Here is a 17,410-nt window from a genome sequence, read left to right as displayed (position 1 = left end):
AATGAGCTCACCTGTCTGAACCGCTGCTTTTGCCCAAGCACACACCCAGTTCCCTGGCTTGAGGGTTGTGTTTGCACCCTTCCTAGACTCTGGCCCCACTTACAAGACTGAGTCTGTTTTAGAACAGGATTCTACAATGGAGACTAGTATATAGGCAGGGCCCCTCCAGGGCTCAATCAGCCTCAGAGTTTAAAAAAAAAATTTAAAAAGCCTCCTTCTCTGAAATCTCCACTTTTTCCTTTTCTGGTGGGGAGAGAGAAGAGTTACTCACCTACCTCCTTAATAATTAATTGGAGATGATCTTCTATGTACTCTATTTAGATCTTGCATCAACCTACTTGCTAATATGCCTTCTCCCTGCCTAGAACATTCTTTGCATCCCCAGGGCCCAGCACAGTAACTAGTATACAGATGCTTAATAAGTGACTGTTGACTGATTCAGAAGAAGGCCCAAAGCCTTCCCTAATCTCATAGCAGTGACCACGTCACCTCTCAGTACCAGCCCCTATCACTTTCAGGATCAAATTGAAAATCCTCTTCTAGGCGAGGGCTCTCTCCAGAAACCTGTGGGGATTGGATCTGCTAGGAGGCAATATTCCAGGTATAAGATGGCAGAGTCAGAGGAGGGAAGGGAGCATATTCTAGAGGCTCTTGGGAAAGCAGAAAGAAAACCTCCTTGGACTTGATTGGAGTTGGGGAGTCAGGAATGACCCGGCGACTGGGGCGATGCATACAGTAAGCTCCCTTCTGCTTAACTTCGCCCTGTGTTCGTTGCCATAGCCAGGTATGAGGCCGCCTGGGCAAGCTGGGGCTGCGGCCCCCTTGTTCACTTGACGTTCTCCCGAACACCAGCTTTTCCTATTCTTGGGGCCAGAGGTTTCCTGCCACTTGGCACGAAGCAGCCCCTGCCGGCGACTCCTGGCATCCCCGGCTCCTCCAGGTCATTTCTGGGTATGCCCAAGTTGGACTTTGAAGTTCAGTGTGTAGCTGAGCAGAAAAACTGAAGACTTAGCAAGCTACTGGAGGCAGTGCCCCGAGTTGGTCTGACGCCTGCTGCAGGCAGAGAGCCCAGGGCTGGAGGCAAGGGCCAGGCGGGAGCAGGACTGTGTCGGGGCAGAAGCAAGGTCTCTGGCTGAGGTAAGTGATGCTGGGATTGGGAAGGAGCACGGATGGGAGGCAGGGGTACCCGGGGACAGAAAGCACTGCCCACATCTCCCCGAGATTATCCTAATGCTGTGGGGCTTCCAGGTCTTAAACCAGCAAAAACTTCAAAAGGAGAAAGGTCATTCTAAAATGGAGTGGGCAGAGAGGCTTGGGGGAGCTTCTCCCTTTGCTAGCACCCCCCCCATCTCCTAGGACTGCGGGGTTCAGGAAGGCCTCAGAACACTGGGCTCCTAGTATGTCTTTCCCAGGCCCTCAACAGTACAGAGTAGAGGGCTGAGGACGAGAAGGGGCTCTGGATACCCTGTTGTCCACCGTCTCTAAAGGACTTGTCCTTGCCCTTTGAATTATCCTGTTGTTTGTCTATTTGGTCTTATCTCTCTGCCTAAATGATAAGGTTGCAGGAAAACAGGATCCTGTTCTTTTCTTTTGTGAACCTTGGTGAAACCTAATTGTGAATGAATGACTATACCCATGAATGAAAGAGAGAGAGAAAGAAAGAAGTAGAAGGGGGGAAGAATGAGAGAGAGACATAGAGACAGAGAAAGAAGTAGAAGAGAGGGAGGGGGAGAGAGTGAAAGAGAAAGAGAGAGAGACAGACAGACAGAGACAGAGACAGAGAGACAGAGAGAGAGACAGAGATACAGAGAAAGAAAGAAGTAGGAAGGAGGGAGGGGGAAATGACGAGGAAGGAAGGGAGGAAGCATTCAATATTTCCTGTGCCTGTCAGTTACCATACTCAATGCTGGGAATATAAACAGAAGGAAAAAGAAAGTCCCTCTACCAAAGGGGCCCTCCGAATACGGAAGCAGAGGCATGGCATCAGATGGGTGTTAGTGCAATGAGCAGTGACCGGTGGACGCAGAAGCAGCAGCAAGCCTTAGGGTCAGCCGGCCTCCTTCCGGCTGGGGGACCCTGTCCCAGCACCTCCTGTGCTCAAGCCTCGGCTCCCCGGCAAAATGACGGCCTGTGTGGCAGCTAGGGCCGCTCCCAGCTAACGGCGGCCTGCCCTTTAAGGCTAGCAAAGCACTGAACGAGCACTATCTGATTTTCACGATCATCCTGGGAATGTTTAACGCTTGTAGGGCTGCGGTCCGTGGGGCGCCGGGGGAAGCCTGCGAGCGCCCCGCCTTGCCGGCCGTCGTGCATCGCGGCAGACAAGCTCTAGATCCAGAAGGAATTGTTTTCCCCCAAACTTTCCCGGCCCTTTAGGGTCTCTGACCCTAGGCTCCAGATAGAGCCTACGGGTATTGTATTCGCTACTTGAAAGATGAGGAAGCTGGGTAAGATGGGCATATTTGTGTCCGCAGTGGGCTCAGGGCAGGCCGATCTTCGGAGCTAAAGGTCGGGCCACTTTCACGAGTGGGGCACGCGCAGCGCAAGGTCCCAGATATTTGTTTTAGGGAGACTTAGGTGAGCCTCGGCGGCTAAGTCGTGGGAGCCGCGGCACCTTCCGGTCGGGCGTGCGAGCTAGTGCAGCCCGGAGCTAGGACCCAGACCCCCCAGGGGCGGCCTCGGTCTGCCCGGAAGGACAGAACGCAGCACCAAGAGCCGAACCTTGGTCACGTGGCCACGGGGGTGTGACTGCGCGCTCGCGTTAGCGCGGCGCCACGCCCCTCCCCCAAGGACGGGGCACGAGGAAAGGGCCATGGCCAATGCGAGAGTACTCGCAGCTCTCCACTCCAGCTTTGGGATCCTCCTCCGGCAGCCTCCAGGCGCCGTGGAAGGAGTAAACCGAAGGGGGACCGCTGCGAGGAGGCGGGTCCATGGGCGAGAGGGGGCGGGCACAGAGCGGAGGGCTCGGGCGCATGGGCGAGAGGGACACGTAAAGCTTGCGAGGACCGGAGGGGGCGGGCACAGAGCCTGGAGGGAAGGCGCAGAACCGAAGTGGGCGGACGAGAGGGAGGGCATAGAGCCTAGAGGGGTCGGACTCAGATCTGGAGGGGCGGGCTCAGCGGCAGGGAGGGCGGGCTCAGGGGCAGGGAGGGCGGGCTCAGGGGCAGGGAGGGCGGGCTCAGGGGCAGGGAGGGCGGGCTCAGCGGCAGGGAGGGCGGGCTCAGCGGCAGGGAGGGCGGGCTCAGGGGCAGGGAGGGCGGGCTCAGCGGCAGGGAGGGCGGGCTCAGCGGCAGGGGGGGCGGGCTCAGGGGCAGGGGGGGCGGGCTTAGGGGCAGGGGGCGGAGATAATGTCCGTTCTGGGCGGGCACAAATCCGTGGTGTGAGCGCGCACAGACGCGGGGCTTTGATTTAGGAAGTCGCCAGGCTGTGAACCTCGATAGATCCTTGCGCGCGCGCCATCTCCCGGACTCTCGTCCCCGGAACGTTCTTGCAGAGAATCCAGCGTCAGCGGCCGGACTAAGGTGGGAAGCGGCCCGAATCCTCCTCGGGACTCCCCCGCCCCCAGCCATGCGCGTGCCCGGCTCCGTTTGTGCTCGCGTCCGGTACCTGGGTGCGCGGCTTGGGCGCAGCGCCTCCGCGGGGGTCCCCGCCCCGGCTTAGCCCGGGTTTGGAGAAGGGCCTTCTGGCAGCTCCTGCCTTGGCTTGGGGCGGGTGGAGGTGTCGCTGGGTTGGGCAGGGCAGCTCTCCTCTGCCCCTTTCTCGAGCCCCTTCCTCCCAGTTTAACCCCTGGGGGCCGTCGCCCCCCTGCCAGTCGCTGGCGCTGCACATGGAGGTTTCCCTGCCCGGCATCTTCCTCCTTCTCCACGAGGGGAGTAGGGGCAGCGGGCCAGGCAGGCAGCTTCGCCTTCCCTTTTTGCAAAGGGCCTGTTTCCCCGTCCCCCGAGTCGCCTCGGGCTCCTTGTCACCTGCTTCCAGGCTGGGGAATTAGACCCTCAGGCCCTCTCTTTTATCAGGTGACCCTGCCCCCTGTGCCTTTCGCTGGTAGACACTCCCTAGACTGTCCCCCAAGAATGTTCTGAAGAAAAGCTGATCTCGGCCCCGAGTTTCCATTCTTTCAGAAGGTGATGTTGTAATATGGGCTGGAGAGAGAGAACCCTGGCATCCGCGGGAATGGGGGGGGGCTGAGCCTTGAAGGCCGACATGAGGAGGGGATGCTTTGCCGGCACGGAGGCAGGAGAATGAGTGAAGTTGGTCAGTTAGGAGTCAGCCAGTTTGGTTACAAGGGACTGGAATAGATCAGAAAAGGGGGTCTGGAGCCACGTTGTGAAGCACTTCCGAGTCCCCAGCTGGGTCTGCATTTTATCTTAGAGCTCTCAGGAAAAGCAACAGGTGAGAGTCCTGCAATAGCAGGTGATTTGGGCGGCCTTACAGGACTTCTGGGCACAGGGAACCAGCATCTGTAGGGAAGGATGAAGGAAAACAGAAGACTTCTTGGAGAAGGATCTCCTTTCCTCCTGCTTACACCCTGGGCCATCCCCGTGGGGTAATGCTCAAGGTGCGGCTCCAGAGCCTTGCAGGCACCTCACCCTGCCTTAGGTCTTAGTGGACTTTACCTCTCCAGGTGAGAGTGTGGTTCTCGGGTGTCTCCCCTCCCCCTTCTTTCTAGCTGTAATTCTAGAACCTTCTTGGGATAACAGAATCCCAAGAGGTTCAACCTGTAGGATCCCTCTCTCCCTCTTGCCCTGCTCTACCCAGGAGTCTCCCAGCCCTTCCTTCACAATGGGAAGGGAATGAGTCAGGATGACACAGCTAAACTGGGCTCCGGAAGGTCCCTGAGTCGCCTAACGTGGTGTGAGCGCCCCAGTCCCTGGAGACCTCCACTTAAGGGGTTTCCAGCAGCTCCGGAAGCAGCCCTGGCCACTTGGGGACTGCCCTCTGGATCTGGAGCTGGAGGCCACACCTAGAGACAGCAGCAGGGCCAGGACTGGACCTAGCGCCAGGTCTCTGGCTCCACGCTCCACCCTTCCTCTGCATCCCTTCCAGACTCCTCAGTTGGGACATGTGTGCTGGAAGCCCGAGGTGCTTAGGGCTCACACCCTGCTAAGAGCCTACAGAGGGGAGCTGGAGCAGGATCCCCATCCTCTGGGAGCTTACGTCCTAACGAGCTTTAACATGTGGTCTATTTATCTAACAATATGGGAGTGAGGATCCAGAGATGGACACACGATTCACTTAATCCTAGCTCCCAGGGCCTGTCACGCATCCTCACACTTACCCTGAGCTCCATCACCCCCCCAGATGAGCTGCGGTTGTACCCTCCCAGAGGAGCCTGCTTCCCTCACCCCACGGACAAGAAAGGGATGGCCCCATTTGGGATTTCCTTGGCAGGGGTTGGCCATTTCCTCCTCCAGCCTATTTTACAAATGTGGAAACTGAGGCACAAAGGGTCAAGTGACTTGTCCAGGGTCTCACAGTTAATAAGTGTCTGAGGCCATGTTTGAACTCAGGAAAAGGGGTTTTCGGGAGCCCTAGCCTAGTGCTCTATCTGCTTTGCCACAGATCCAGGTCCCAGCCTTGACTCTGTACCTACTGCCTTTTTCCATCTCTCCCTACATTGACTCACTCCTGGAGGACTTAAGAGTTGGGGCGAGCTAGAGGGCTGTAGGTTATGGGGGCTGCATGCTTCTCACCACTGCACCCCTCATCCTGACTGCAGCTTCCTACCCTTGTGACATTGGCCCTTGATTCCTAATTAGTAAAGTGAGGTCTGAGGGATCTTCCGTCTGTGACCACGTTTTCATTGTGGGGTGACCAGGGGAAGCCACAGGGAACTGGGACAAACCTAGGGCTGTCCCCAGATGCCTCCTTGTTACCCAAATACTGAGGCTCTGGGTCTCTTGGGAATGTGTCCACCAGCCACCCCCCTTTCTTATCCTGCCCTCTTCACGGTAGCTCCTTTTTTCCCCCTGAGGCAATTGGGGTTAAGTGAATTGCCCAGGGTCGCACAACCAGGAAGTGTTAAGTATCTGAGGTCAGATTTGAACTTCCCCGGAAGTCCTCCTGACTTCAGGGCTGGTGCTCTCTCCACTGTACCATCTAGCTGCCCCCCACTATAACTCTCTTCTAAGTTTTTCTGACTTCCTTTCCACCTTCTAACTCATCATCCAATACAAAGAGCTGAATGAAAAAGGAAGAAAAGGGGGAGTAGATTGTATTCACTGACAAGGTGGCGGATCTCATGTTAGTTTCTGGGGCTCCCCTGATGTTGGCTATGGTTTCGTCAGTTTTGTGGCTCCTGTTGCTGGATTTGTGCCCATAGTTCTGTCCCTGGGATGCGCTGTCCCTCAGGGTGCCCTGTCCCTCGGGGGGTGCTGCTCTGGGTGCTCTGGTATCAGGGTGCCCTATTCCTCGGGGTGCTGTTCTTGAGGTGCCCTGTCCCTCAGGGGGTGCTGCTCTTGGTGCTCTGGCATCAGGGTGCCCTGGCATCAGGGTGCCCTGTCCGTCAGGGGGTGCTGCTCTTGGTGCTCTGGCATCAGGGTGCCCTGGCATCAGGGTGCCCTGTCCGTCAGGGGGTGCTGCTCTGGGTGCTCTGGCATCAGGGTACCCTGTCCCTCAGAGGGTACTGCTCTTGGTGCTCTGGTATCAGGGTGCCCTATTCCTCGGGATGATGTTCTTGAGGTGCCCTGTCCCTCAGGGGGTGCTGTTCTTGGGGTACCCTGTCCCTCAGGGGTGCTGTTCTGGGTGCTCTGGCATCAGGGTGCCCTGTCTCTCAGAGGGTGCTGCTCTTGGTGCTCTGGTATCAGGATGCCCTATTCCTCGGGGTGCTGTTCTTGGGGTACCCTGTCCCTCAGGGGTGCTGTTCTGGGTGCTCTGGCATCAGGGTGCCCTGTCTCTCAGAGGGTGCTGCTCTTGGTGCTCTGGTATCAGGGTGCCCTGTCCCTCGGGGTGCTGCTTGCCCATCACAATGTCTCCTCCTTTTCCCCAGTGGGCTTCACGGCTGGCCGGCCATGGGTCGCTCTGTCCCTTCCGCAGCCATCGGACTGGCGCTGTTGGGAAGGCATGTGTCCAGCTCTCTCTTTCCTGTGTTTCAGACAACGATGGCGACCTCCCTGGTCCTCCACACTGGACAAAAGATGCCTCTCCTGGGGCTGGGTACCTGGAAGAGTGAGCCTGGGCAGGTGAGACTGGGCTGGGCACTGAGGGGCTTTGGGGGGTGGTCAACAAGGACGAAAAGTAGGGGAGCACTTGGCCCCGCCCTCCTGAGGATCTTAGGCTTTGCTGAAAACAGCTCCCAGAAAACGGCCAGCAAGTATCCCCGGGCCGGGCGGCCGGTGAGCCTCTGAGGTGGGGGCCTGGGAAAGCTTGTCGGAGGCCCGCGAGCGGCTCCGAGGCCTGCAGACTCTGTGTTGTGCACCACAGCCCCTTATGGTGGAAGGAGGGAGAAATGGGCTTAGAGGACGGACTGAAGAGTCTCAGCCCTGGGAGGGCCGGGGAGGGCGCAGGTTGGAGGCAGCGAGTGCCCGTCTGCACAGCTGGGAACTTGGGCCTGCTGAGGCTGAGGGACTTTGTCAGGAAAAAAGAGGGGAGCCTGGTGGTGGGCGCCTGCCGTGGCCCTGCTCCAGAGCAGTGGGACCTAGGCATCCTGGGGAGAGGGAAGGGGGCGCAAGGACAAGGCTCGGGGCCCCCAGAGCCCTGCTGGTGATGGGCACAGGCCTGCCCCCTCCCCCCCGGCCTTGGTCCCTCCTCCCCTCCCCGGCAGCCAGTGTTCCTGAGACTTGGCGCCCAGGTACCAAACCTGTTCTATAATCCCAGCGTTCGGGAAGGGGTGGGGGTGGGCGAGGCAGGAGCGGGCACCTGCTCCCTGGGTACGTTGGGCTGCGGGGAGCTGCTTGCCCAGGCCAGAGAGCTCAGCTTTCACTTTTCAGCTTAGCATCGTGGGGGAGGAGGGGAGAGCCCTTGGTGCTCCTTGGGTCCCTCTCCTCCCTGCCCGTGGGGGCTGTGCCAGCAGACGGTGCCCCTAATCTTGCAGACGAGCAGCCACGGGCCCGAGTGAGGGGTACAGCACCTGGGAAACAGACGGGGAAGGGAGGAATGCCCTCGGAAGGGCCCTGGCCGGGACAGCCGCCATTGGAAAGGACTGGGAAGCTGGGGGGAGGGGTGGGAGGAGGGGCCTGACCTAGTGGCTGTGTGCTGGCTTCCTGCCCCGTCCCTCTCTGAGCCTCAGCTCCTCCATCTGTAAAATGGGATGAAGTTGTAAAGTTTGGGAGCCTGAGCTGTAAAGGGCCATGTCACTCATGAGTATAATTAAGACACAGGGGAGGGAACAGAGGGACTGAGAGCTCCGAGGGGCTGCAGAGAGTCACCATGGATGGCCCCAGCCCCGCCTGCTCGGGCAGGAAGCCTGCCTGGGCCCAGGCTCTGCCAGTGAGCCAAGGGTCCAGCATCAGCTCCCTGGGGCCTGGGGGTGAGCGGAATGAATCTGATGGGGCTAACGGAGATGGGAAAGCAGGCGGCCCCTCCACCTCCGTGGTTCATCCTCGGGATTCCCCTTCCTCTGGGGGGGGGGGGCAAGGGAGCCATCGGAGCCCCTTCTGTGGTCTGAGCAGCCCACCGAGAATGTGAGAGTGTCCGGCTTCCCCGTCCCCATTCCTAGATGGGGAAACTGAGGCTCAGGGAGAGGTCCCTGCAAAGGAGCCCCCAGGGCAGTCTGAGGAGACCCGGTCTCCCTAAGCAGGGGTGCCGGCCCCCCATCTTTTCCCATTCTGGGCTCCCCTGACAGGTGAAGGCAGCTGTCAAGTACGCTCTGAGTGTTGGCTACCGCCACATCGACTGTGCCGCCATCTATGGCAACGAGGTGGAGATTGGGGAGGCCTTGAAGGACAGTGTGGGGCCTGGCAAGGTGAGTGAGGTCTGCCCCGGAGAGCCTGAGGGAGCCCTCCGAGCCCCCACCAAGCTGGCCCCCCTGCTGGGCCTTCCCACTAGGCCCCCACTCCACTGGTTACCCCTCAGCTGGGCCCCCGCCCCACTGGTTACCCCTCCGGCTGGGTCCCTCCTGGCTAAGCCCCTCCCGCCCCCACCCCCGTTGGGCCCTCCCTCAGCTGGGCCCCCATCCCACTGGTTACCCCTCAGCTGGGCCCCCATCCCACTGGTTACCCCTTGCTGGCCCCCATCAAGCTGCCCATATCCCCTGCTGGGTCCCCCTGCTAAGCCCCCACCCTGACTCCCCCCACACACACAGACTATTTCCCGAGAAGACGTGTTTGTGACCTCCAAGCTGTGGAACACGAAGCACCAGCCGGAGGACGTGGAGCCCGCCCTCAGGAAGACCCTGGCCGACCTGCAGCTGCAGTATCTGGATCTCTACCTGATGCACTGGCCCTATGGCTTTGAGTGAGCAGGGAAGGGGGGCCTGCCCCCAAGTGTTCCCCAGGACGGCCCCAGGGCTTGTGGGCCGGGCACCAGAGTCCAGGTGGTGTGGGCGGGTCACTGAGGGGCAGAAGGGCCAGGGGAGGGGGCTCAGAGAAGGCCAAAGGCAGGGGGCTGTCCCATCCACAGGCGGGGGGACAACCCCTTCCCCAAGAATGACGATGGCACCATACGCTACGATACCATCCACTACAAGGAGACCTGGAAGGCGATGGAGGCGCTGGTGGCCAAGGGGCTGGTGCGGGCCCTGGGGCTCTCCAACTTCAACAGCCGCCAGATCGATGACATTCTCAGCGTCGCCACCGTGCGCCCTGCGGTGCTCCAGGTGAGCCCAGGCTGGGCCATGGAGGCTGCGGGAGCTGGGGGCACCCCGGGCTTTGGGGGAGGGGGCCTGGTGCAGACATGGGATGACAAGATGATAAGCTGCACATGTCCCAGGGTCGGGGCCGGCCCCAGGCACGGGCTGTCCAGATCACTGCCCACCAATTCTGTGTTCTCCAAATAAGGTGGAGAGCCACCCTTACCTGGCCCAGAATGAGCTCATTGCTCATTGCCACAAGTTGGGGCTGGAAGTGACGGCCTACAGTCCCCTGGGCTCCTCGGACCGAGCCTGGCGAGACCCACTGGAGCCGGTCTTGCTGGAGGAGCCGCTCGTCCTCCAGCTGGCCAAGAAGTACCAGAAGTCGCCGGCCCAGATCCTGCTCAGGTTCGGCGCGGTGGGGGCGGGGTGGGGGCCGGGCGTGGCAGCGGTGGGCGGCGGGGGAGGGGAGGGGGCTGCGCTCACAAGCGGCTGTTTGCTGCTGGAGTTCCTGGCGGGCACCCTGGGCACATGGGTGGGGGTGGAGGGTGTAGGCCCCAGGGAAGGCAGTCCAGCTCTGCAGCCTTCTCGAGGCCCTTCCCCCCTGCCCCGTGGGCCGGAGCCTCTGCGTTTCTCTGCCACCGCCTCTGTCTTTGGGGTTCCTCCCTCCTCTCGGGGCCTTGGGGGCGGCGGCCGCAGGGGTGGAGGCCACAGTTTCCTGCACCGCGAGCACTGCCTGGCAGGGGCAGGTGCTTTAGGCTATGGGCCTGTTCACAAGCCTCTTGGAGCCTCAGTTTCTCCACCCGAGAAACGGGAACAATCATATCCCTGTTACCAGCCCCAGATGGTTTTTGTAGGATCAGGGTTATATAAAGTGCTTTGTAAACTTGTAAAGCTCTTGGGGTCCCGGCTGTGAGAAGTTCTCAAACTTCTGGGTCTCAGGATGCTTTGTGCCCCTAAAATAAGACAGAACCGCCCCCAGTTTTGTTTGGGTCAGTCACAGCTGCCGGCATTTGCCGTATTTATCGATTATCACGGCTGCGGTGCCCCAGGCCCGTGCTCGGTGTGGGGCGACGGCACCCCTGGGGACGGCCCTGCTGTGTCAGGAGAAATGGGAGGCGACGGCGGAGGGAAGCTCCGGCCGAGTGGGCCGAGAGGGGAGGGCATTCTCGGCATGGGGCACAGCCAGAGAAAATGCCCGGAGTCCAGAGGTGGGGGCTCTTGGGGGAGGAACGGCCAGGAGGCCGGTGTCCCTGGGGGTGGGTGGGAGCCTGGAATGGGAGCTCGTGGCAGGATCTCTAGTCAGGAGGTGAGAGGGGGCCGCCAGGGCCGGCATGGTCAGGCTGTACAGCTGGGGGGACGGGCAGACGGGAGTGGAGAGCCTCAAGGGGGCAGCTCCCCCGGTGGGGGCAGTAGTCCAGGTGTGAGGTGAGGAGGGTCTGCACCCAGGGGGCGGGGGCGCCGAGGCGTATGGCAGCATTGGGAGAGAAGGCTGCAGCCTGGACGTGAAGGGGTGACTGAGGAAGCCCTCCCCCCAGAAAGGAAACGAGGAAGAAGAGGGTGTGGGGGCGTCCCGCTTTGGACACGTCACACCTCAGATGAGTGACATTCCAAGATGTTGGGAACCAGGAAGCCCCGAATTCAAGTCTCACCTCAGATCAGATGAGTTCTGTGATCCTGGGCGAGTCATTTCACTTCTGCCCTAGTTGCCTTATCTGTAAAATGGGAATAGTCATGTCCCCGACCTCTCAGGGCTTTAAACGAGAATAAAAACGAAATGTGGCCAATGCTTTGCAAAAGGTAAAAGCGCAACATAAATGCTCGTTGTTGTTATTGGGGGTGCATCGTCTCATGGGGCCCTTGTTTTCCTGTCGGGGGTCCTCTGAGTGGAGATTGCCACTGAGCTGCATTAGGATCTGGCACTGGGGAAGGGGGAGGGTCCTGACCTCCCCCGGCCCGCTCTCCCTCCCACAGGTGGCAAGTCCAGCGCAAGGTGATCTGTATTCCCAAGAGCATCACTCCTTCCCGGATCCTCGAGAACATCCAGGTGAGGAAGCGGGCTCTGGACGGGGGGGCCGAGGAGGGGGAGCCTGCGGACAGAGCCTGGACTCAGGCCTTTGGCTCTCCTGGCTAGGTTTTCGACTTCACCCTGACCCCAGAAGAGATGAAGGAGATGGGGGCTCTGAACAAGAACTGGCGGTACATTGTGCCCATGATAACGGTGAGCATCGGCTGGGGGCTGTGGGGAGGGGGGGGTGCAGGACCGATGACCCCCCCCCTCTGAGATGCGCGTCCTTCTCCATCTTTGCAGGTGGGTGAGAAGCGGGTCCCGAGAGACGCAGGACATCCTCTGTACCCCTTCAACGAGCCTTTTTAGGGCCTGACCTGTCTGGGCTTTCGCTCCAGGCGGGAGCTAGAATCAATATACGCCTCATGGCCTCCCTGACTCGGCTGCTCTGTGCCTCTTTGTCTCGCGCTGACCACATTGGCCCTCACCCACCTGGCCCTTGGTGGCCCTGGGCAGCGGCAGAGGGGCTCATGGGACCATACCGAGCTGGGGGGCCCGAAGTGCCACCGAAGCCCAAACAGAGGGCAGGGGCTGAAGGGCGGATGGAGGCCAGGCTGCCCTCCGTGCTCCTGCTGGGGAAAGAAGGAGCCCCGGACATGTAGGCCCACGTGTATCCATGGGCAGGGTGTGGGGGCAGGGGCTGTGCTTTATGCTCGGGTACCAACGGGTGGGCAGCCCCATCACGGACTTCCAAACAGCACTGAAAATACCGCCTGCCTCAGTTTCTCTTGTTACCAAGAATAGGGAAGTTACAGAATCTGAGAACCTTATTTGGGTAAGGGAAGCCAAGGGATGGTGTCTGGGCATTGGCAGGGACCTTGACCGCAGACACATTGTCCCCTTTCTCCCCTCCCCCACTGAGGCAGAAATCCCCTCTGGAGCCTTCTTGGCCAGGAGGCCAGAGTCACCTGCACACATGACCTCCCGCTGCAGCCCTGTTTCTGGACGGCTCTATTAAGTTAGTCTCACATGGGGCCCACGTTATTTTCTTGGAAGGTAATAATCATGACCTCCCTCGGCTCACCGTTCCCTCCCCCCCAAAAAAAAAGTATTCTCTAGGCTCAGTTTTAGACAATTGACATGCATTTATTACTCCTACTGTGTGCCAGGCACCAGGCCAGGTGCTTGCTGGGGATACAGAGAGAAGCAAAAAATCCATCCCAGTTCTCAAGGAGCTCAGTCCAATCAGGAGATAAAAAGGAACCTCCCCAGTTCTCCCCTTCCATGGCTGAGCTGGGGGGGGGATCTGCTCAATCACACAATGAGTTAGTTACGGTTTTGGGGGGGGAGTAAGGAGGGGCAGAGAGTTCTGGGTGCTTTGGGGCCAGGCCAAGGAATTATCTTGGGGACCAGGAAGAAAGTTATTTGATCTGCCAGGGAAAAGGAAAGAAAACCACTGATACTGAGCTCCGGATTTGGGGCAAAACCTGCCAACAACAATTTTTATTAATCTATTGTTCTAGATCTGTATTTTTCTAGCTTAGTCCTCCCTCTCCACTGGACTTCAGATAACTCTCTTATTATGGTTGCTTAGTTGTGTCCAGCTCTTTGTGACCCCATTTAGGGTTTTCTCAGCAGAAAAAATGAAGTGGTTTGCTACTTCCTTTTCCAGCTTATTTTACCGATGAGGAAACTGAGGCAGACAGGCTAAAGTGACTTGTTCAGGGTCACACAGCTAGGAAATGTCTGAGGCTGGATTTGAACTCATGAAGATGAGTGTTCCTGATTCCAGGCCTGGTGTTCTACCCACCAGGCCATCCAGCCATCCCCAACATCTCTCTACACCAAGACAATCTGAGATGACATATGATTATCAAAGAAAAAGCTGCCTGTGTGTTCAAACAACTTGGGTTAACCAAATTTGGGGGAAAGAAAACTAACTTTCTAGGGGTCTGGGGTCCTCAGAGCTGCTCACTTTCTTCCTTGGCCACTCCTGGCTATGGAAGAGTGACCCCCTGGGTTTACCCTGTTTTAATCCCTTATTTGAGTGGAAGACAGGCAGGATTGCCATCCCCAGCTTCTGGGAACCAAATTTGGGCCAGACTCAAGTTTGTTGTTTCTTTTTTTTTTTTTTTCTTTTTCCCCCAATCACATGAAACAATTTTAACATTCATTTTTTTAAATTTCGAGTTCCTAAATCCCTCTCCCACCCCCGTTCTCCCCATCATTGAGAAGGGAAGCAATTTGATATGGGTTATTCATGTGTAGCCATGCAAAACATTTCCATCTTAGTCATGTGACACACAAGGATCTCAACTGGACAGAGGGATGGGGCCGTAACCAGCTACCCTTTGTTTCAAGGCTGGTGTCCACCTTAATCCCATTTCAGCGACTTGCCTTTATCCTTGGGCCCAACTACTTCCCTAAAGGAGAGTCTGGCGTTAGTATGTTGGATTAGAGAGGTCAAACCTTCATATTTTTTCCCGGTGCTACCAATAGTTGGATGGTCCGTGGGATAATAATCATCGCTTGAGTTTCTACAGTGCCCAGTATGTGGCAGGCACTGTGCTCAGCGCCTAATAAATAACTCTCGGTCTTCACAACAACCCTGGGTGCTCTTCCCATTTTACAGTTGAGAACACAGAGGCAAATGAGTTATAAGTGACTTGAGAGGGGTTTCACAATGAGTAAATCTAAAGTCGAATTTGAACTCGGGTCTTCAGACTCCAGACAACTTGGAAATTGGAAGCAGGAGGAGGGAGGAGGCCACAAGATAACATTGGGGAGCCCTTCCCCAGCTGTGCCTAGGAATGATGGCTGAGTACCACCTATCTCCGGTGCATCTGGAGTTCCCTGAAAGTAGCATTCCCCACCTTCCAGGAGTTACTGTCCTTTCTACCTGAGAGGAACACGCAAGTCTACTTCTCAACTTTTGTTTTGTCCTTCAGGGCTCCTTTGGGGTTCGTTCTCCTTGCCTTCCTTCCCTGTCCCCCATTCTCTCTCCCTCTATTTATTTGGTATTGGCCCAGGAGAAAGTCAGCTTCCCAAATCACAGAAAGTTGGGATTGAAAAGAAACCCATTCCCTCTCTGTCTGCCACATGGGATCACTGCATCTTGATTAACCGAGGGAATGAAATGGCCCAGGGCCATTGGGGCTAAGTCAGTGCAAGCAGAAAGAGAACCCTGCCCTCCAGAAGGACATGTTCTGGGAAGCTAGGAGAGCAAAGGGTCAGAATGAGCGGCAGCCCCTCCGCTCCGGCTGGCTCCTTCAGGGATTTTCCCCCATACCGACTGGAATTTGCCTTCTGGGAATTTTAACCTGCGTTTCTCTGAAGAACAAATAGATTGCATCGAGTGCTGGGAGTTTCTTGTTAGACTGGTGGGCGGGAGAGCGTTCCCAGGAGGCGCCCGGAAGGAGAAGGGCCCCAAGGCTAGGTCACTTTAGGTCCCTTGAAAGAAAAGGGAATTTATTCTGGAGAAAAGCCTTCTGAAGGGAGACAGATCTGCCCAAATGTTCTTGGGGCTCTGGGAAAAGAGTTTTTGCCCCACAGAGGGCAGATCCATTAGGGGGAGGGGTCACAGGGAGGCGGGGGTAGGTCGGAGCTGAACCAGTAGGACTTCGTGGCTGCGGGGCTGGCTCCCTGGCACATTCTGGAGCTCACCGGCCTCAGTGGTCCCTAGGTTGGGGGTTGGGGAGTCCCAAGGAGGTGGGCCCCCCGGAGAACGCCCACTGTGTTCCTTGCATTTCTGGGCTTGCGGGGAACCTGGGGGTCTGATGAAGCTGGATGTGGAGAAGAAAGCCCCCAAGCATCCCCTGCACCTGCTGCCCTCCCCAGCCCCCTGGGTAGTCCAGGCTGTATCCTGAGGGGGAGCGGCGCCACCTTGTGGCTGCAGCGCTCCTGAGAGCCGGGGAAGGAGCGGCCAATGGCAGCGAACCTGGCCGAGAATCCCGACGGCCGGGAAATAGGCCCGGAGGGAACCCGCCCTGCCCAGTCACCCAGCTGGGAAGCCGGCGGAGCGGCCAAGCCGAGGGGCGCCTTGTGTTTGGGAAACGCTCCGTCGGCGCCCCCGGAGATCTGGGTCCTCCCAAACTGCCCGGGCCCCTTCTGCCTCTACGGGGTCTCGGGGATCCCAGGGGCGCCGGCGGATCCAGGGGCCATCTCTCTGCCCACCGTTCTCGCATCTCCCCGAAGTCCGGTCTCTCACGCCCGGCTGTGCGCCGGACCTCCCGAGCCAGGCGGAGGGCAGGAATATCACGGGGGCCGGCCACGAGGGGCACAGAGAAAAAGGCAAAACCAGCCCCAAAGGACCCGGCCTTCGGCTGCCGGCGCCGGGAAAACTTGCAAACGGCCGAGTCCAAACCCAGGATGAGCTGGTAGAGAGAAGGTACTAGTGGGGGCGGGGCAGAAAAAGCTCCTCCAAAGGAGACGGATTGAGGGGGAGCAGGCGCGTAATTCACCATTCACAGCTCGCTCTCTTGGCCTCCGAAGCTCCCCTCCCCCTAACTTTCCTCCCAGTGTCAAGGCCGCCTCCGTCCTTCCTGTCAGCTAGGCTGCCTCCACACTCTCCAGCAATCGCCAGTGGTGGTCATTCCTCCATCCACAGCGCCCGTAGCACATGTTCCCTTTTCTCCACCTCCACCTTCAAGGCCCCATCGCTGGGCTGGTGCCGTAGCTCCTGGGAGCCTCCCTCCAGTACCTTCCTGTCCTCCATTCAGCTGTCAAAGTGATGTCCTAAACTAGAGATCCTCTTCTTAATAAACTCTGGTAGCTCCCTGTTATCAATTTAGATTCTTTGTTCAGAAGTTTTCTTTTTTTTATTTTTTATAATAACTTATTATTTTTCAGAACACATGCAAACATAGTTTTCTTTTTTTTTTAATTTAAATTTTATTTTATTTAATAATAACTTTGTATCGACAGAATCCATGCCAGGGTAATTTTTTACAACATTATCCCTTGCACTCGCTTATGTTTCGATTTTTTCCCCTCCCTCCCTTCACCCCCCCCCCCCAAGATGGCAAGCAGTCCTATAAATCAAACATAGTTTTCAAGATTCACCCTTGCAAAACTTTAGGTCCCACATTTTTTTCTCCCACCCTCACCAACAGGTTAAACACGTGTAATTCTTCTAAATATATCTATCATACTGTACAAGAAAAAGCAGATCAAAAAGGAAAAAGATAAGAAAAAGACGAGCAAGCAAAAAATAACAACAAAGGGGAAAATACTATGTTGTGGTCCACATTCAGTCCCCACAGTCCTCTCTCTGGCTGTATTTGGCTCTCTCCATCCCAAGTCTATTGGAATTGGCCTGAATCACCTCATTGTTGAAAAGGGCCAGGTCCATCACAGATGATCATGTAATCTTGTGGTTGCTCTTTGTTCACAATTAAAAACTGTTCATAAGGTGCTCTAAGTCACTACTGATCAGAAAAGTACAAATTAAGACAACCTACACACCTCTCAGATTGGCTAAGATGACAGGAAAGGATAAATGTTGGAGGGAGTGTGAGAAAACAGGGACACTAATACATTGTTGGTGGAGTTGTGAACTCATCCAGCCATTCTGGAGAGCAATTTGGAACTCTGCTGAAAAAGTTATCAAACTGTGCATACCCTTTGACCCAGCAGTGTTTCTACTGGGCTTATACCCCAAAGAGATCATAAAGGAGGGAAAG

The 17,410-nt window shown here is 57.3% G+C and overlaps 1 protein-coding gene across 2 annotated transcripts; it reads left to right on the top strand.

Moving 5' to 3' along the window:
• The first annotated feature begins 1,020 nt into the window (after positions 1-1,020).
• AKR1A1 (aldo-keto reductase family 1 member A1) lies at positions 1,021-12,167 on the top strand. Of its 2 annotated transcripts, none has more exons than XM_051999860.1 (9): positions 1,021-1,137; positions 7,089-7,175; positions 8,777-8,896; positions 9,236-9,387; positions 9,553-9,748; positions 9,930-10,129; positions 11,696-11,768; positions 11,856-11,942; positions 12,033-12,167. In XM_051999860.1, the coding sequence occupies exons 2-9, from the start codon at positions 7,095-7,097 to the stop codon at positions 12,096-12,098; spliced, it is 975 nt and encodes a 324-aa protein (XP_051855820.1). In that variant the 5' UTR covers positions 1,021-1,137; positions 7,089-7,094; the 3' UTR covers positions 12,099-12,167. The 2 variants fall into 2 exon arrangements, with proteins under 2 accessions (XP_051855820.1, XP_051855819.1); XM_051999859.1 differs by lacking the exon at positions 1,021-1,137 and adding an exon at positions 3,391-3,518.
• Positions 12,168-17,410: the final 5,243 nt, after the last annotated feature.

This window comes from Antechinus flavipes, chromosome 4, assembly GCF_016432865.1.
Source record: "Antechinus flavipes isolate AdamAnt ecotype Samford, QLD, Australia chromosome 4, AdamAnt_v2, whole genome shotgun sequence".
Classification (NCBI taxonomy): Eukaryota; Metazoa; Chordata; class Mammalia; order Dasyuromorphia; family Dasyuridae; genus Antechinus; species Antechinus flavipes.
The sequence above is the reverse complement of the archived record's forward strand: the minus strand, read 5'-3'. Positions and strand labels throughout refer to the sequence as shown.

Coding starts and splice junctions, on each gene's coding strand:
- AKR1A1 (XM_051999860.1), top strand. CDS start 7,095: ATGGCGACCTCCCTGGTCCTCCACACTGGACAAAAGATGCCTCTCCTG. Junction 9,388..9,552: donor CACTGGCCCTATGGCTTTGA/GTGAGCAGGGAA, acceptor TCCCATCCACAG/GCGGGGGGACAACCCCTTCC. Junction 9,749..9,929: donor TGCGCCCTGCGGTGCTCCAG/GTGAGCCCAGGC, acceptor TCTCCAAATAAG/GTGGAGAGCCACCCTTACCT.